The sequence below is a fragment of the Halichoeres trimaculatus genome, unplaced genomic scaffold (assembly GCF_033239565.1).
Source record: "Halichoeres trimaculatus isolate MK-OKI-2021-1 unplaced genomic scaffold, fHalTri1.1 fHalTri1_scaffold_23, whole genome shotgun sequence".
NCBI lineage: Eukaryota > Metazoa > Chordata > Actinopteri > Labriformes > Labridae > Halichoeres > Halichoeres trimaculatus.
The window spans coordinates 4348203-4368899 of record NW_027437201.1 but is presented as its reverse complement, the minus strand read 5'-3'; the positions used below and the strand labels follow the sequence as shown (position 1 = coordinate 4368899).

Genomic DNA, 20697 nt, shown 5'->3' with positions numbered 1-20697 from the left:
GCAACAGGAGAAACTCTTCCTACATGGTTTGAATCATTGATTAAAGACTGATGCTGTATTTACACCTCTCCACAAAAAGGGAGAGTGAAATGTGTTTGAAAAACCTTTGGCTGCTCGTGCTTGAGTGGTTTTGAGAGTGTGCTATTTCACTGTCACTTGATTGTCCTTGTCAATGAGCGCTCTCATAAGCACTTGAGTTTTTCAGGTGAAAGCGGGGGTAGTAAAAGTAGGTCTTTGGTGGTGAAAACACCTAGTGAAATAAGGTGAAATATCCCTTTATTTGAACAGAATCAGACAAGAGAAATGTGGCAAAGTTTAAACAAACGAGGGTCTTAAGTGTTTAGTTTCACGAGTAAGCCACAGGCTTGCTGTGTCTGAAAGAGCTCTGCCCACTCAAATCCCTCTGAATCCCTGCTCCGTGGCTGCAGAATGTGTAGTACCACCTGGAGAAACTCTCCCTGAGGGATTGAATACTGAACATCCAGTCTGTGTGAAGCCAAGGTGACTGCTGCGCTGCCCGCCCCGTACAATAGGAGTGTTGTTCCACCGGGTTTTTGTGTCCACGTCGATGTGGTGCAGTACACAAGCCAGGGACACCTAGCGCCTGTAGCCCACAGCTGCTACTCTCATTCTGCAGCCACAACACTCACATTCCAGCTCCGTGTGTGAGTGTGTTCTCCTCCTGGCTTTGTAATTATCCCAGCCTACGTGGGGTTAACCAGTCCCTCAGCTGGACTTGCTGCTTTTCAACAGGTCGAGAGCAGAGACCTGAGCTCAGTCAGGGAGAAATCTGCAGCAAAAAAACTCATCGTGAAAGTCTTTTTGATGCCGTCCTGATTCTTCAGCAGCTTCTCTGACTCAGCTCCAACATAAGCACACATATATGGGTCAGTATAGGCCGCTGGAGGAATTTGAGCTGGTAACAAATCTGGGAGAATTCAGGGTCACTCCAGTGCTCTTTGCAGCACTTATTGACCTGAATAGGCTTCTGTGAATGGGATATTTGCTTAAACACCTTGGGTGTAACCCTGCGTCCCAGAGCAAATTTGGACTGAAGCCAAGACAGGCTTCCTTCATTGACAGAGCTTTTGTTCTGCAGGGTCATAATTTCTGGCTGGAGAAAGCAAAGTGACACACACTCTCTCACACACACATACACAAACACACTCGGTGGTGTTTGAGGAAAGGGGAAACACTTCGAATGTTGCGGAAATATGTGTCGTTTATGAGGCTGCTTGGAGAAAGGAACAGAAAGACTGAAAGGATGGTTGAGATGAAGGAGCGGTGTCGTAATCCTTAAAGGTTTGAGCACTGCCACTGGATGTAACTACTGAGCAAATTATCTGACAGGCTTTCTGCTAGGAAAGAGGGGCAGAGGAATTCAACATCTTTGTGAATTTCACTACAAGAAGTTTGAGACAGGACATCAACATCTCACTTAACCCAGAAGTCTGATGGAAAAGCAGATCAAATCCACATCATGTCTGTTTGTCCAAGACCAGTTCTGGACGTCTACCAAAACAACAATCTAATTATGTTGTTTGTTTTTTTTTGACCAATATTGGGATTAAACCTTCTTTTTTTAGGGCAGACGTTTGTCTCCTGCATCATTCACTAAACATAAGCAATAAATGATTCTTTAGTATAACCAAGATGATAAAGGAAACTGTTCACATCTATAATGTGGGTGAATTTCAGCTGTGGCGAGAAACACAGTCACTCCTACTAGCCACTTTGATGGGTTGAATAATTTATTTGTAGTTTTCTGAAACGGCATCTGAAATAGTAAACCCACTGTGAGACTACAACACTACAACTCCCATGAGCACTGTCTGCACATACAGGGTTCCTACAGCTCTAGGCAAGTTAAATTTAAGACTTTTTAAGACTTTTTTAATGATGTTGGAAACCAAATTTAAAAACAAGTCGACAGCGAACCACAATTGAAACAAACAAAACTAAGAAAAAAACGCATGAATTACCTGGGTTAGAGGCAATTTTAACTCAATGTTTATTTTACATACAATATCACTTTTGACCTTTTTAACCCCATTTTTACAACTTTATGCCTATTTTACCCCCATTCATCTCTTTTGGCCACTGTCACAACCATTTTTGGAATTTTGACATGGTTTTTGAAATTTAAGTTCAAATTTAATTCTCCATTTTGCTGCCATAATCAATTTCCCTAAGCCACTTTTGAATTTTTTTGCCAATTTTCCCTCATTTTTTTCTCTCTCCAGGCACCCTAGGTAGAACCAAGACATGCGTCTGCTTTAAAAGTTCATGGTGCAACTACATCACCGTTTTGTTAGTTCTGCTATTGTGATTACACGATGTTGCCACGAGAGTAAATCAGGAAATTATTTAGATGTCTCCTCATCAACAGCCTGTCTATGTGTGTGTGTGTGTGTGTGTGTGTGCGTGTGTGTGTGCGTGCGTGTATGTTTGTGTGTGCCGGTATGCATGTCTATGTATGTGCGTGGGTGTTACCGTGTTGCAATGGGTATATTTGTGGGGGTGGGAGGTTTGGGGTTTTAATGGTATTCCTTTGTCTTTGTTTTTTTTTTTTTTTTTTGTTTGTTTGTTTGGTCTTCCCTTTTGTTTTTATCCTCTGTGAGGCACTTTGTGTTGTACAAGCATGAAAAGTGCCATACAAATAAAATAAAGTTGAAAGTTGAAAGTAGAAAAATAGATAAACGTTACTTAATATTTTTTTTACTTCAAACTAACATAAATCTTACCAATGTGTTCAAATTTTTAAGACTTTTGAAATTTGGATTTATGACTTTTTAATGCCAATTCAGGCCTTATTTTTCATGAATTCAATGCCTTTTAAGACTTTTCAAGGATCCGCGGGAACCCTGACATAGTGCCCACATTAGTGCAATGGTACTACTCTGGGAAACCACTAGCCACAGTGTCTGGTGAGCAAAATAGTTAATGTCAAGTCCTGACTTTAACCAAATGTTTCCTGTAGACCAGGATGTTGTGATGAAATGAAATGAACTGATTAATGAATTGATATCAGCAACATATCTTTATCTAACTATTACAATCACAGTAGAATACTGACTGATCTATTCAACTTCAAACCTTGTAGTTGTATCATATTTTTGCCAGAAAAAATCAGCAGATTGACTTTTTCTGGTTTCGCAAGAATGAACGAGTGCAAGTAGCTATATTTCCACCAGGTCTGTGTACATGACACTTTTTTGTTGTGTTTGCAGCCTTTGTGATTTTAAAATTGCATTCTATTACATTGTGATGCAGGTTTCAGTTTAATTAATTGTACAGCCCCAGGCAATATGCAGTGGACCTCTAAGTAGTAGAGAGTGAGTGACCCCACTGTGCAAAGAAATGTTTGAAGGACGTCTTTCAACATCATATTTGGACTCATGATTTTAAATATAAGTTTTGAATAACACTAACATGGCTGGATCAGAGTCAAATCGATATGAGAATCCTGTAGACTGTGGAGTGAACCAGGCTTCTGCTCCTCTGTTGCGTCTTCCTTAAGGTGAGCAAAGGTCACAGATACATGACATCAGATTGTTGTAGTACTGAAACTGAATTATGATCATCAGTGTGATTGACTGGTGACCAGTCAATGGTGTGCCCCACCTGTGACCTGAAGACAGCTGGGATACGCTCCAGCCATCCATGACCCTGAACAGGATAAGCGGTAGAAAATGGATGAATGGAGCTATGATTGTTTTTTTATAAACACTACACACAAACAGCAGCATCCATCTTCACCTCAGGGCTTTTGTGTAATATCAGAGACACCAATCATTGCCTGACCTTTGGCAGATCGCTGTTGCGGGTCAGTGCTTGTCTAAGAGGTGAGAGAAAAGTGAGCAAAGCAAAATTTTGGTTGGCTTTTAGTGCTCAGCACAGCAGCCTTATGAAACACTTACTGCTCATTTCTGAAGTATTTGGAGCTTTTAAGGTGAGATGAAAGGAATCATTTTCCCCTAACGGCTTCTTTGAAACATGTGAGCTGTTGTTAATGTAATATCAAGGGGAGCGTGTCTCTGATAACCTGCTTCTCTATTTTTTGTTAGCCTGGAGCACACAGACAGACATTAGTGGGTTTTTAAATCTGTATAATGTTGCAGCAGACTAAAGATGAAACAGCTCAGAGGTGAAGCAGAGTTTTGAAAGAAACTATTAAAATATTAATTAGCTGGTGAGGTTAATTCACACTTCAAATTTGTAACAGTTTATAATAAGGAGAATAGAAGAGTGAGATTATAAAATAAGCTTAATTAGTGTCATAACCCAACCCATCAACCCCATTGATGATGGTTATATTCAGTGTTTTGTGCTTTAAACTCACAGCAAACACTTTATTACCAGATTTATGATCAGTTTCTGAACGATCCTCTGTGCCTGTCCTCAGCTCCTCTTTTCTCTTAATTAACTCTGTTGTGTTTGTGAAGTTTCATGTGAAGTCTGAGCTGCTGCAGTGTCCAATCAGAGAGTGATATTCCATATGGGGGCGTGTTGTTCAGTGAAAAGACTTCCGCAAAGCCGGCTCTCTTGTCTCCTTGATCATCGCTCCTCCAATCAGTCTCCTCCATCCTCTCTCCTCTCTCCTCTGAGCGCAATTATTGCTTTGGGACAGTCTTCAAAATGGCGACTGGGAAAGTACTTCCGGTGTCGTGGAGGAGAGAGGATGGAGGAAGCACGAAGTTAACGCATTGAGACGCACCCTAAGATACTTGTTTTTCTTCTTTGTGTCTCACTAAAGCCTTGTATCGAGTAGTAACAACAATACTGCCCCCACAGTTTCCAATGGTACTGCTCCGTTTGGTTCGTATCTGTAAGCTTCATGGAAATGTGCAGAAATATAGATGAAATGAACGCAGAGCATGGACAGGAGGCTCTGTCCATATCCTTATCCGTATGTAATGTTGAGTATAAATGGGCTTCTAAAATGCAGCTCTGGTGCAGGGCAGCTGCAGAGGCAGAGACAGAAAATCAGACATTTTAAATAGACTTCTTGATTAGGAAGATATGTTCAACAGGTGATCATGAGAACGATACATAATGCATGTTAAAATGAGTTCAACTTGAAATGCTGAACTCCCAGGCACAGCTCCACTTCAGCAACATAACAAACTGGGACTTCAATTATAAAGAATGTGTTTTTCATCAGATTGACTTAATCTCAGAGGAGTGTCAGTATCTGCAGTCTCAAACCGTGCATCAGGCAGCCATCTTTGACTCAAACTGACTGAGTCAAAGAAAGAAAATCAAACAGGTAGAGCTGATGTAACAGACATGCAAAGCCCTGCGCTGTTCTCTCTCTGAGCCACACTTCAAGTTGATTGCTAACTCTGACACCTGCTGTGACATACTGAAGTGGTGTCTTTCAGTTAGAAAGCAGGACTCAGGAGCAGGGTGTAGACCTCGTCACAAATCACTGCCTAGAAGTGGCTTTGAAGACTGACAATGACATTTATCACTTATCTTTAAAATTTTTGACCTCACTTTTGGGTAGCCATCATGCTGTTCATCTTTTAATGCAAGTTATTTATTTGAAATCAGTTTCTCTTGACTTCAAAGACTCAGGATTTTGTCTGAACAGTCAAACTGTCCAATCTTCATTTTTTTATTGATGTAACGCCTTGAAATATGGTGAAAGGTGCTTTTTTTTGCAGCATCCCTTTGACGGGATCTGGCACGAAATTTTGAAGGCATGATAAATTATGCTCAGATGCAGCAGGAAATTATTTCCTCGGCTTGCAACACGACATCTGAAGTGCAATTTATGCGTTTGTCACATGCGCTGTCAGCACGCGTGTCTTAAAGTGCCAGCTTTAGAACATATGTTCCCTCTCAGGATCAACTTTCGGAGTCACACGGAGAAATGTGAGGCTGCTTTGTGAGGCTTGAACAGCTGTACGTTACCAAACAAGAGTAACCCAGATTGTTTTCACAGGCTGATAATTACAATCTATAACCAGCACGTCTTGACTGAATGACCCCGAACTCTTGTTTACTCCTGACTGTACGGATCAACCAAAGCGGGGAAATAAGATGGAAATGTGATGGACTTTAGAGTAACTCAGGGGAAATTGCAGTATAATGAAAACATTACACACATGATGAAATTGGACTTGGGGTTTGCGCTGTAGCCCAGCTGGGCCTTATGTTAAACATCCTCATACTTGAGCGTTGTTATGAAGCCAGATTTTCCATATGCAGCAATTCTGGGTCAGGTTTGTTGCTATTTCATAACAAATCCTGAACTCTGTGTTTATCACAACACATATTTCAACATTAGTCCTTGTTTGGTGTAAGGAATGGAAAAAGAAACACCCAGTTAAGAAACTGCTTTTTCCCCTGAGATGAAGTGTGTGTAAGACACATCACTCAGACTGGCTCCATGGAGTTTTTCTGTTCTCTACACCGTGCTACTTGTGTTAAAACTGAGGTGAAAAGGTGAGAAAACTGAAAAGCCAAGAGGGAGAATTCACTTCTTTGGAGCATAAATAAAATATGCAAGATTTATCTTCTTTTGAGAACTCAAAGCAACTGATCGCAAGACTTCAACCTGTGACTATATACTTTCTATGTACTGCATTTACAAAAATTGAATGAACACAGTATAAAGTCCTCCATAGCAGACTTCACCACCCACAAGCTCCACTGTGTGTGCTTAAATCAAAGTAATCACTTACTTTCACTTTCCCATCCATTCAAACTGAGGTCAAGGGTGTGAAGACGCTTCTCTAACATCCTCAGCCTCAGCGTCTTTTCTTTGCGGTATTTCATTATGCATTTCCAAACATTTCAACCCATTCACTTCATTATCATTAACCACGGCATAAGTTTACAGAAGTTCCCAAAGTTTTCAACTCGCAACCCCCAAAATATCAGTTCCACAGACTGGAGACCCCAGAGAGATGTGGGAGTGTGTTAACCCTTTAACTGTCATTGTAACCACGTGGTTGACATGATTTTAGCCACTACTTTGCTGTATTAAAAATTCTGCTCCATTTATATCCACTGGGTGGCGCTGCTGTACAGAAATATTATTGCGTGAAAGCCGTTGAAAAAAAATCGAAAGTGACATTCACAAAAACTTTGTGTCGCTAGGGATGGGTACAGAATTTGGTACTTTTGTAGGTACCAACCGAATTCTGTCTCAAGTACCAAGTATGGTACATGTAACATCAAACGGTACCGTGTTAAGGTACCTAAACACATCCTTGTGACTGTGATAGTAGACAAGTTGGTAATTTCCATGCTGAACTTGAACACAGCATTGTAAGTTTCTAAACCAAAGAACAAATATGTTAAACTAAAATGTTTGAGATTTTATTATTGGACAGCTTTATATTTATTCCACAGAATCACACACAAAAGTATCAAAATTGGTATCGTTGAATAGGTATACTGACCCAGCATCAGTACTATATTGTTTCAAATGTGAAGGGTATCCATCCATGTATAAAATTTGAGAAAAAAAAAATCTTTACAGATTTCATTCTACTCATCTTGAAAATTATATTGTAGCTTAGGGACAAATAGAAGTTAATCTATGAGTCCCCAGGAAACATGGTCAACTGCTCAATTAAGTTGTTAATTTAAGGAGTCAGTGTGTGGCTGAGCTACAGTTGCTAATACCTCATTTTGTACCATTTTCAAACCATTGCTTATCATTGAACTTGTAAGCTACACAGACATTATTATATCAAAATCTTTATCAATTAAACCTCATTTTTTGCTAAAGGTAGAGGCAAAAACAATTCTACTTCAGTCAGGAACACTTTATCAAAATAATCTTTATTAACTTGAACAATTTCATTTGGCGGTATGGTTCTGTTCTGGGACTCCCTGCTCTTCCATGCGCTTGTGTGAAGAGCCTGAGGCAGGAAGAGCACACCTTCCTGCCCATCACGAGCCATCGTGAACGGCATAAGCAGGGAGCGCAGCAGCAAAATAAAAACCCAGACAGAGCAGAGCAATCAACATAATACATTGACAGGAGAAGCTGGGGTGGAGGTGTTTTTCAAAATGCCATCAGAGGAAGCAGGAAGGAGGCTGGGCTAGAGCTGTTTAAATGGCCCGCTCTGAATACAAACTTCCAATAGGAGATGGACACAGGAGTCAGCCAATCAATCAGCTGATCTGCACCAATGATGACAGCTAAGCTGTTAGAGCTTGACATTTTGGCCTGCCTGAACTAACACTATTTCAAAAACAGAAAAATCAAAACCCCAAAAAAGCTTTAAGATTTTTTTTACAGCTGCTCAGTAAAAATTTAGTTCACATTGGTGCTTCCTGAATCAATCTGCCGTCACTAACGCTGTCGCTGTCGTTCATCAGTGTTTCCTGACCTCTGCTTTAAGAACCACTGGCTTAAAATGTTATTTCATTGAATTAAAAAGACTGAACCCAAATATCCATATCCCACTGGCTGAACTTATTCACAGACAACTCAAATTTGGAAAAACTGACAGCATCTGTAACAAAACACTTGCTCCTTCTTTTTGCAGCATCTTCAACACTGGTTCCTCTTTTCCTCCACAGACAGTCCCAGTGTTAACTCCATACTCTTCTGTAAAGTCCCTCCATCATGAACCTTTCATCTTACCATGAACCTATAACTCCTCTTTTAAATGCTCTGACTTGATAAAATGTGTTTCCTTTTCTGCCGTTGACCTTAGTGTAAAGCATCACAGCGGATGGCAATGAGAGAACTGTGTGCCACTTCATGTTTTTTTCCTATAACCTTTATGAAAGCAGACTCAATTGGTCAAATATAGAGCGTTTTTCTTAAAAATACCAGAAACTACAGATAAACCTAAGGACTCCTTTATCTGTCCAACAATGCTCCACCTCTTGAGGTTTTAGGACATGAACTGGGCTTCGATTTGTTCTTTTCTTTTGTTGTATGAAGGCCTTTCCTTTGAGATGAACAAATGTTGCCTTATTTTTGATTTGGTATGTTTGTGGTTACAGTGCTCAAAGACCCTCTCATTCGTCCTCAATCCACTTTCAGTGTTCCTATAACTGAAGCATGCTGTTCATTTCCTTTCAGGTTGATGAAATCTACCACGACGAGTCTTTGGGGACCAACATCAACATTGTCCTCGTGCGGATGATAATGGTTGGGTACAGACAGGTGAGCTATCACATGTTGTTTCCTGGATGTGCATGCATTTATTTTCACATTTCTCTGAAGGCAGACATGTGCAAACACTGGGTTATAAAACAGTGCCTATCTGATGTAATAGAGTGTGTGACTGCTGCCCTGCTGATTGAACAAAACCCAAGGGATGTAAAACACAACAACCACAAATTGCTGTCAATATGCACAGGGAGAGATTGGAAATAATCTCAGTTTAAATGTATCATGGCTCTCTTGTAGGAATCAGTGTTATAAAATACTAATAATAAGAAAATATGCCAGAGGAAAACCCTTATTTCAGCCTGTTATCTCCTTCGGGGAGGTTCTTGTTCGGGGCTAGTGCTGGTGCTTAGTTGACTCTCATCACGATCTTTATGAGAACTGCTTTTGTTTTCTGTCAGCAAAGAGCCAAGTTGGAGCCATGTCATTGCATCACAGTAAAATGTTAGCATCTCACTGCAGTCCTAGGCATACCAGGGGAGGCAGCATTGGCTGCGGATGGCAACAAAGATGGCACTGGGAGCGCTTAGAAATAAGCAGATTTTTTTTTTTTGTCTGTGCTTGTGACATTATTTATCCTGACGGTCTGCTAAACAGAGTGTGCTCGTCTATGTGCGTGTGTGGGTACGTGTTTGTGTGTCTGTGAACACACTGGGGGGTAACTCTGCTGTGAGCAATTGAGGAGAAATGTGAACACACAAATAGGCATGGGTGAGTACCGATATCAGATATCAGTATCGGGTCGATACCAGCCTTTTTTCAAGGTATCGTTACTCGTGAAGGCTGCAGGTACCTTACGTCAAGTAAGTCCTCCTCGCCAGTAGTAGCTAGTAGTTTAACACCACGGCAAATCGTGTACCAGGTCCTGTTCAGATAACATGAATGAACCTGGGAGAGTGAATTATTAAACTGTTTTATTTTGCACTTCAGATTAAAAAAAAAAAAAAAAAACTCTGACAGCTAGTTTTATTGTGCACTTTTAATATTATTATTATTTTTTTATTTATCAAAAATGTTGAAACTCTGAGAGAGCTGTTTGTGTTTTATTTGGACCTAATGGCAGAGTGACTGTGCTGTCTTTGATTACCGTCACTTTTATTGAATTTTATGTCTCAAAAGTACCAGTAGTATCGGTGAGTACTAAAAAGGGAGTACTGGTATCGGTCTGCATAAAAAGTGGTATCAAACATTCCTACACACAAACATGGGGCAGAAATGACATCCCGTCATGTGAATAAGATACATAACATGAGGTTGAGGCTGCACGGTGGCGCAACTGTTATCTCTGCAGCATCACAGCAAGAAGGTTGCCAGTTCAAATCCTCACCTCGGCTGGTGGGCCTTTCTGTGTGTGCATACCTGGCTTTCTCCCACAATCCAAAAACATGCTCATCAGGTTAATGGAGCACTGTAAATTGTCCGTAGGTGTGAGTGTTAGAGTGAATTGTTGTCTGTCTGTGTGTGTGAGCCCTGTGATTGGCTGGCGACCAGTCCAGGGTGTACCCCGCCTCTCGCCCAATGACAGCTGGGATAGGCTCCAGCCACCTGCGACCCTGAACAGGACAAGCGGTGTAGAAAATGAATGAATGAATGAACATGAGGTTGTTTAGTCTGTTAAATAAAATAACAAGGTATATCCTGATCTGTAAGAAAGATACTGCATTGCTGCTTCACTTTCATCTCCATTTCAAGTTTTGAATGAGGAAAAGTCAACAAAACAACAGGCAACTCGCTCGACAGCCTTTTAACAATGGATTCCCCTGTTATTTGTTGGACACAACCCCCCCCAGCCTCTGACGTAGTAGGTGAAGGTTCTCCAACTCCTACCCTGGAGGGCCGAGAGGCTGCAGGTTTTCTTTTCAACCAAAAACTCCACCATCTGATTTCACTGATTACCTCACCTTCAAGCAGAGAGCAGGGACTAATCAGTGAAATCAGCTGGTGGAGTTTTTGGTTGAAAAGAAAACCTGCAGCCTCTCGGCCCTCCAGGGTAGGAGTTGAAGATCCCTGTAGTAGGTGCTTCGCCCTGGCTCAGCAAAGAGTTGGTGCCTGCTTACACTAGTTTTAAGAACCTGGAGCCAGAGCTTTGTCAGTGGAAACAAAAAGAACCAGTTCTATGTCAGGCACCGGCCTGGAACCAGAACTAGCACCAGCTCAGTTGAAAAGGGGCCTGTCTGGGACACTTCTTTTTAGCTTCTGTCTCTTTAAGGGTCCTCTCACTCCACAAACCCTCAGTCCTTCTGATTGGTCAGCCCTCTGGAGGCTTGTCAGGAGCAGAACTATTGTTTGAGGCTCATTCAACATGTCATGAATGAGAAGATCCTTTTGTGATGACATCATCATTTAGCAATTCTCATACAAGGGGCAACATCTGGTTTGTGAAAATGAAACCTATGTGGAAGTGTTAAAAGTTGCTGTTCCTCGAGGATGTAGAAAGACCGGAAGTCACGTACACACCCAGCCATGAAAACAGACTTTTACAGCATTAAAAACATATTTACAGCCTAGTTCAAAAAACAGCTTGGGTCTAAAACACTGATTTCACTATCAGCACACACTGCATGGGAGTGAATTTTTTTCTAACTCAGCTTTATAAGATATTAGGATTGTGATTGTCCGATCAGAGACACAGCTCAGCTCACGTGACTGATGGGTGCCCTGTAGTTGTTCGAAAGGAAACTCACAGCCGGCGTCATATCAAATTTGGCTGCGTCCTCTCATTGACGGGTGATGTGGCAAAGGCTACGCCCATGTTTGATACAGTCGATGGTCTCATGCTTTGCTTAGCACAGGTTGTTTAAGTAGTTTACAAACAGACTCTCAGATTTGCTGCTACATGAATATGAAGCAGTGTGCAATCTGCTTGTTTAGTATGAACATCCAGCATTGTTCCTTTAAATCCATGTTTCAAATGTGGGAAATATTCCAATAATGTGTTGCTGAAGAGACCTAATGAAGTGGAGACATCTTTACGTTGACTCATTCATGCATGACGTTATAGGAAAGATTAGTATGAATAATTGAATAAGATATCATTGTAGCTCAAAGCCTTCACTGCTTCTCTTGTTATTTTAGTCAGGAGATGTAATTGTTTCCTAATCTCTCCATGAAATGAGCCCCAGCCTGATGGACCAAGTGTAAATTTGTTTGTATTGATTTATATCGTAAACATCTGCTGTTTGTTTCAAAAACAGGTAATTTAATTTGTGTACACATAATGTTTTATCATGGCATATGTTATTTTGATACAGTTTAATTTCCGACAGAGCAAAACATGAGATAATGAGATACAGAGCTGAGGTGCAGATCCATCCTCACCGTCTCTCTGACTGCCAGAGGTAACTTGGAGACCAAGCCTTTTGCATTTGGCTTTCTTGCCTGGTTGCCAAAGCAGCTGTTTACACAGCACCAATTAGATGAGCTCAAACATGCTGGATGTGTCAGCAGCGTTCAGGCTGGAAAGGAGGTCAAAGCATTCTGCTGGTTCCTCTAAAGGCTTTACTTTATATCACTTCAGAGGCACTATGATGCGAGCGGTGTCATGCGTATCACCACGCTGTCTCTTTCCTAGCTCAGTGTTGTGGTAACATGCAAGGATTTTTTTACATGGGAGGTAGAGCAGGAGAACGCTTCCCGTCGCCACTTGTTCATCATGCCTATTCAGTCTTCAGTGAAAGAGAAAACACACAGAGAGTGTACGTGTATGTTCTCAGTGCAAATATCATTATGAGAAACACTGAGGGTTTGATTTCCTGAAGCATTTTGTGGCTTTTGCACCTGCAAAATCTAGAAAATAAGCATTCATTTGGAGCAGAATAGGCTGCATTTATGCAAATAAGCCTCATTGCGTCACTCTTTCCCCTTCATATCCCCTTTCATCTGCCCTTTGGCCCTCTGTTTTGAAGAAGGGGTGAAAACACATCTCTTTGACATGACACGCCACTTAACCTCCGTGACATCATCACCTCTAGTCTCTTGCTTGCTGTCGTAGTCAGAGCAACTGTCTTCTCTTCCAAAGTGAACACATTTTTACAAAGTGATGATAAACTGATGTCAGATTAGGGCGACACATTCATAGCAAATAGACTTCACTACCATGTACGGCATTACATGAGTGATAAGACAGCTAAGCTATGATAAGCTAACGTTACAGTACTCAGAAGCTATATTATGTAGCTTCTGTAACCCTGACGTTAGCAGCTGTCTAAAATGCAGTTCATTGTAGTGAAGTCTGTTTGCTGTGAAGGTGTCACCCTGCTCTGACATCGATGTAGCTATTATTTGTTATAGCTGTAGCAGTAGCAGCGTTAGCTAGATAGTTAAAACAAGTGATTTTGCAATACAACCAACAATTCAAGACATGGCTAAAATTTATGTTGAGTTGCAAAGGACTGGATATGTGATAAAATTATCAATGTCATGGGAAATTTGTCATACCCCTTGGTTTAAAGTGAGGTTACAGTTTGTTTTTGTTCCAAGGGCTGTGAAGCTCTTCACCTTCAGCTTACAGAGAATTGGGCCTTCACAAGATGTGCAAGCGCAAAAACCAAGGGTTAAGGGATAAAATTGAGACCGGCCCTTCATGTCTGCACCATAATGTTTAAAGTGTTGTTTTGCTTGAACTTTTCAATGATCAAAAACAATAACTCTACCTCTAACAGCTAACGTAAACCCTCTGGTGCACAGTGATCACTGCAGTGGTTCACTACTGAAAGTCATTTTCGGGTCAGATTTCTTTTTCTCAAGTGTTTTTACTCTTCTTAGGGTATGAAAAAGAGAAGTCTATTTTATTTCTTCTTCATTTTTTAAAAATCTTTAAAATTATAAATAAATATATTAGTATGTATGCGCATAAATATGTAAATAATTTGTACTTTCTCTCTTTACTTCCCCTCCCTTTTTTATTTCCTTTTCTCCTTTTTTTATACTCATTCATTTGAACTCTAGAGGCCATATCAACTTATGTTAACATTTTTGTTACTTTATATATTTTTCCTTTTGTTGTTACTCTAGCAGACAGAGAAAAAGATCAGAAACATTATATGAATGTGATTTTATTCTGAAGAGACTAACAAAACTGCAACTCTGTTGTAGACTTAGGGTGTAATTTAGTTATGTATTTATTCATTTAATTATTTATTTTGCTTGCCTTTTTTTTTTGTCCTTGCCTTTCATGTATTTATAATAAGTGTCTAAATGGTCTGTCCGACCAAAAAATGAATCGTTTTCATGTTGTGGCAAATCAAAATCAAAATCAAACATTATGCTAAAAAAAAAAAAAAAAAAAAAAATTACACTCAAGCATCAGAGGATTTGCAGCTTGTGAACTTTAAAATAAAAAAATGTTAAAATATGCAAAAAAAAAAAAAAAAAAAATCAAATTTTATGCAAAACAAAACAAAAAATAATCATTCATGGAATTACCAGAAAAATACTAGTAGATCAGTTATTACATTAAGTTTATAATGCAGTCCCATCATATTTAAGGCTAAGGAGCATGACTGGATTGGACGTGTCTGGAACTTTCTAAAAAAAAAAATTGGGGAAAAAAGTCTGAAACTTATCACTTGATAAGTTTATAACCAACTAGTTATTAACTTTCAAATACATTAAGCAGGTGTTAGTCATTATCGCCCAAAGAAAACAGCAAGGTCTCTCCGTTTCCTTTCCCCTTCATATTTGAGGATAGAAAGTAACTCTGTCAGGGTAGGAGCATTCAGAGATGGGAGCAAACTGCACAGAGCTGCAGGACTCTGTGGGCGTCCTTCTGCTTAAAAATCATTTGAGCAAAAAGCTCTGGGAATCAGACCTTGAGATAGAGCAGAAGGGTCTAATGAAGCTTAGTTGTCGGTGATACAGGCAGCTACGATCCATTCTTGATGAGTGACCCTCTTTGAGCAGCAGAGCTGTCTTGTTGTTTAACAACTTTTTACGACTCCAGTTTTCAAAGAAAGAGGAATTTAAAAACCGAATGAGTCAAAAAACACTAAGATTTTGTGATAACCTGGAGAAAAACAGCGTATAGCTACTCCTCTAATAGTATAATGTCTGCAGTTATCGAATCATTTTATTCAACAACCACATGAATTGAAGACGAAGGTGTTCGGTTCAACCTACAAAAAGCTTTCACACTCTTAAGACTCAGTATTTCATTTGATATTTCAAATTTTAAATCACTTTTCTCCCCTGCATAGATCGAAAGATCAATAAGGCTGATTGAAAAATATTTTTTTGTTGTGCACTGGCTCTTTTGAAGCTGAAATCACCCAGTTTCAGGGTGCTTAAAGAGAAAGTGTGCACACTCAGAAAGAGGTGAAATTGTTTAAGCTTTGTCTTTTTTTCCCCAATAAGATTAATCACATTCCCCATGCTCCTCTTTCCTGTAACCCTGCAGTCTATAAGCCTGATCGAGCGTGGCAACCCATCCCGCAGCCTGGAGCAGGTGTGCCGATGGTCCAACACGCAGCAGCGCCGCGACCCCGACCACGCCGAGTATCACGACCACGCCATCTTCCTCACAAGGCAAGATTTTGGTCCAGCAGGTATGCAAGGTACTGTATTTTTCTCGATCGAGGACTGTGCAGAGTGAGTGCTGGTTTCTGCTTCTATTCACAAAAAAAGGGGTTGGCTTCAAGTCTTGCCCAGGTAAGGTGGAAGGCTAATCCTTCCAACGACTGCTTCACAGACAAAAAAAACTGTGTAGCTCTCCAAAACCTTGCTGACTTGACATTGATGCCACCCTGAAATGAGAAAACAACGTCTGATATTGTTGAAGGAGGTTTTTGGCATGTAGAAAGAAACAGAAATGTTTACTAGTTTGTTTTTTACATAAAACAAATAATGCTTTTGATTAATTTTAACTTAATAACACATGTATGATATCTAAACAAGTTTATTCCATACATGTTCTGTGAGTTTTTGAGTTTGTCTCACACTGTGTCTCTTCTTTTCAGCCCTTCAAAACAAAATTTGAAGCGGGCAGCCCAAACGCCAACGTAACTTGGTGCAGAAAGAACAAACATCCTCTGTGACCAAGTTCAATATCTGCGTTTATTTTTAACTTCTTAAGCATAAGTGTCATGTTTAGAGGACAACCCCAGGCTACCTGGTTGGCTTGTCACACCTCCGGATGTTGCCATAGCTGCTGTTGTTTTGTGTTCATAACAAGGCCTTGGTTGCTATGGCACGTTGCGCTGTGTTGGGGTTGGACCCGGCGCTGTGTGTGGAGGGTCACAAGGAGACATCACACTCCCTTGTCAAAGTGGAGGTGTGAGAGGAGAGACTCTGGATTCAAATACAGATTCTGGGCTGCAGGTTGTGGAAATGAAATCTGTGCATGCTTGGGAAGAAGCTGCAGAGTGAAATCAGATAAAACAACTGTATGAAGGACATAAAGTTAAGTTGTTGGTAAAGCTGTTTTTGGATCTTCAGTATTTTTAAAGGCTGAGTCCAGAGTCTGAAAGAGGACCTTGTCATCAGCGTATAAAGATAACTCCTAAAAAAGTAAGAAGAAAGTAAGCAGGAAGATGGCCGGGGAGGTCAAAGGTCACCCCTGTCTACTCCCTTGTGTCGATGCAAAATAGTCAGATGTGATAAAAAATACTGTTACACAACTTTCACAAATGCATTTCGACCACATCCACCTCCACCTACATGAAGTCAAGTGTTTCAGACCTGATTTTTCCCACCGTGTGTTTAGTGTTGGAGTTTATCAACCACACGCAGAGACCACTTCTCTTCTCTCTCATGACATCGTGACTCTAGCTTCTGCTGCCGCTGCTGCTGCACTTTTTCGCTTCAATGTGCAAAGCTGCCACTGGCCTCTTCATGGGAATGTAAATTGCATTCCCTTGAATTCCTTTTATCTGCCTCAAGATAAAGGGTGAAGCTCCTCAACTGCTGCTCATTTTCTCATTCGTGCAGATAAACAGAATCAAAGCTAGCTGTTAAAAAGTTAGTTACTGCAGGAGGAAATACTCTGCTATGTCTGACATAACTCGCTGCAGATGTTTCTCCTTCTCATCACCACCAACATAACCTGACATATGTGTCTTCATCACTGTCTGTCTGCTGCATTTCCTGCTTTTTACCTGCATGCCAAAAGTCTTCTGAGAGTCAGAGAGCATGGAAAAGATCTGAAAGCCGCAGTAAAAAGTGAACAAGCGTGCTTCTGATCCAAATCAAAACGCTAAGCTGAATCGCTGCACACCTCTTGATCGAGTTTTGTGTTGTTCATGTTTGTGCTTTGCTTGAAAAATTTGATGAACTGTGTAAGATGATTTGATGCCAGGCAGATGTCTGCTGGGAAATACTGATGGGCTTCTGAGCTTGCTGTTATCATTTAGTCTGTCTTAAAGTACAGCTGGGACATGAGGAATAATCCAGGCTGTCAACTCCTTTATATCATCCCATCTGTTAAAACTTTCTGTGCTTAAAAAGGTAACATAAAAAAAAAACGGAACCAACAAAACAATGTTTCATCAAAATGACTCTGATCATCTCTGATAGGGGACAACAGGACAAAGAAAAATCACTTGCGCCCCAGTACTAATTAAAAGACCACCTGTTTTCACTGTACTTATTTACCCAGTTTGACGGTAATGGTGCATCCTGATGGTGCATCTGTATGAGATAGGTCAAACTTTTTTTTATCCCACAGTGCAGTAGAGACCATTTGGACTAACAAAGAATGTCATTTTGGTCAAAAATGTTGCAGGAAAAACAATAAACAAAAACAAGGTTAGCATTTATTTATGGTCTTCATGTCAGGAATCCCAAGAAATCAAAGGAGGAGTACCCAGATTCAGATAAAACAAAAGTTTTATTTCAACTAAATTAAAAACTAACAAGAGAAACAAAACCAAAAACACTCAAAAACTCAAGCGGAACCAAAGCAGGAGGAGCACACTAGACACGAAGCATAACAGCCAGAGTGACAGCAAACAATGAACCAACACAGAACAAAGGAAGCACAGAAACTTTATAGATAGGGGAGTTATCAGCACAGGTGTGAAACAAGACACAGGTGAAACACATGAGGAGCAATCAACAAGGAGGGAAACACAAGAAGAACCAAACCAAACACAGGAAAACTCAAGACAGAGACTAAATACATTAATGACACCAAAACACAAGGAATTACAAAAAGACAAACACATGAAATAGACAAAATCAGAACCACAAGGAACACAGACTACGGACAAAAACAAGAGACACAGAACACTCAAAAAGAAAAACTAGGCTTAACACAAGAAACACAAGTCCAAAACCCAGAACAATACAAAACCCAACTGAAGACCCAAACCATGACACATTTATCAAAAATCATAAGGGGTTAGCCCATGCTTTGTCCTAAAATATCCAAAATGGTAAAAACACCAAAAAATAAACCATATATATTATATACCCTTTGTGTGTTATTATAACAGCCCAAGAAGTGTCCCTCTTGTGTTTTCAAGCATTGCATTTTTGTTTAACATTTTGCATAGGTCATAAGGGGTTTGCCTATGGTTTGTCCAATATTTTTCAAAGTTCAAAAAACACACAAAAATGGACCCTGAGAGGTTATATACCGTTCAGGTCTGCTAATGACTGCCAAAGAAATGTCCCTAGTGGGGTTTTATGCATTTTATTTAGGATCAAAATTTTGCATGAATCAAGAGGGGATAGCCTAAAGTCAAAAAAGAAAAGAAAATACTAATAATCCCAAGAGTGTTTATAGCCTCTAGGGGTCATTATTACAGCCCGATAAGTTTTCTGTCTTTGTTTTTAAGCATTTTATTTATGGTCAACATTTATCATAAATCGTAAGTGGTTGGCCTATTCTTTGTTCCAAATTTTCCAAAGTGGTAAAAACACCAAAAAATAAACAATGAGAGGTTATATACCCTTTGGATGTCATTATAACAGCCCAAGAAATGTCCCTCTTGTGTTTTCAAGCATTGTATTTATATCCAACATTTTGCATAGGTCATGAGGGGTTTGCCAATGGTTTGTCCAATATTTTCCAAGGATTAAAAAAACACCCAAAAATGAACCCCGAGAGCTTATATACCCCCTGGATGTCATTAAAATAGCCTAAGAAGTCTACCTCATGTGTTGTACATTTTACATAAATCATAAGGGGTTAGACCAGCTTGTTCCAATATTTTCCAAAGTTCAAAAACATCCAAAAAAACAAACCCTTAGAGCTTATATACCATCTTTTGTGTGCCAATAACAGCCCAAAAAGTGTCCACATTGTTACTTCTAACATTTTGTTTAGGGTCAAAATTTTGCATATTTTGTAAGGGGTAAGCTCATGCTTTTTTCAAAATTTTCCAAAGTTTAAAATACACCAAAAAAATTAACCCTAAGTGGATATATACTCGCTGTGTGTCAATAAAACAGCCCTAGAAGTGTCTACACTGTTTTTTCAAGCATATCATTTAGGGTCAAAATTTTGCATATAGCATAAGGGTTTAGCCCATTCTTTTCCCAACTTCTCCAGAGTTTATTATTTTCCAGAAATGAATGCTAAGAGGTTATAAACCTTTCGGGTGTGCTAATAACAGCTCAAGAAGCGTTGACACTGTTTTTTAAACACATTTTATTTAGGGTCAAAATTTTGCATTAATCCCAAGGGGTTAGTCCAAGCTTTTTCAGATTTTCCTATAGTCTTAAATACTCAAAAAATGTACATTGAGAGCTTAGAAAACCTTTTGGGTGTCATATAAATTGCCCAAGACATGTTCCTTTTGTGTTTTCAATCGTTGTTGCTCATGGTCAAAATCATTATGGGTTAGCCCATGCTTTTTTCCAAACTTTTAAAAATTGCAAAATACATCCAAAAATGAACCCTAAGAGGTTATATGCCCTTTGTGAGTCATAACAGCCCAAGGGGTGTAAATGCTTTATTGTCAAGCTTTTATTTTAAGGTCAAAATTTTGCATATATTGTAAGGGGTTAGCCCATGCTTTTCCCCAAATTTTCAAAAGTTAAAAAACACCAAAAAATTAACCCTTAGGGGATATATACTCATTGTGTGTCAATATAACAGCCAAAAAAGTGTCTACACTGTGTTTTTAAGCATTTTATTTAGGGTCAAATTTTTGCATAAATCACAAGGGGTTAGCCCAAGCTTGTTTCCAAATTTTAAAAGTCTGTAATACACCCAAAATGTGTTTCAAGAGCTTAGAAAACCATTTGGGTGTCATAATCATAGCCAAAGAAATGTCCCTTTTGTTTTTTAAGCTTTTCTAACCATGGTCAAAATTTTGCAAAATCATTATGGGTTGGCCCATGCTTTTCCCAAATTTTCCAAAGTTCAAAATACACCAAACATGAACCCTAAGTGGATATTCACTCCTTGTGTGTCAATATAACAGCCCGAGAAGTGTCTACAGTGTTTTTAAGCATCTCATTTAGAGACAAAATTTAGCAAAAATCAGAAGGCCCATTCTTTTTCCAAGTTTTCCTAAGTTCAAAAACACCAACAAAATGAACCCTAAGGGGATATACACTCCTTGTGTGTCAATATAACAGCCCGAGAAGTGTCTACGCCGTGTTTT

At 39.7% G+C, this 20697-nt stretch overlaps 1 protein-coding gene across 3 annotated transcripts in view; it reads left to right on the top strand.

Moving 5' to 3' along the window:
• adamts14 (ADAM metallopeptidase with thrombospondin type 1 motif, 14) overlaps positions 1 to 20697 on the top strand; it is an 87191-nt gene that overhangs the window by 27901 nt on the left and 38593 nt on the right. For 2 of the 3 annotated variants that reach the window (XM_074663863.1, XM_074663862.1), the window contains exons 5-6: positions 9059 to 9142; positions 15543 to 15699. In XM_074663863.1, the coding sequence (XP_074519964.1) occupies positions 9059 to 9142; positions 15543 to 15699 (241 nt within the window). The remainder of the gene's footprint in view (positions 1 to 9058; positions 9143 to 15542; positions 15700 to 20697) is intronic. The other variant, XM_074663864.1, reaches the window with a different exon arrangement.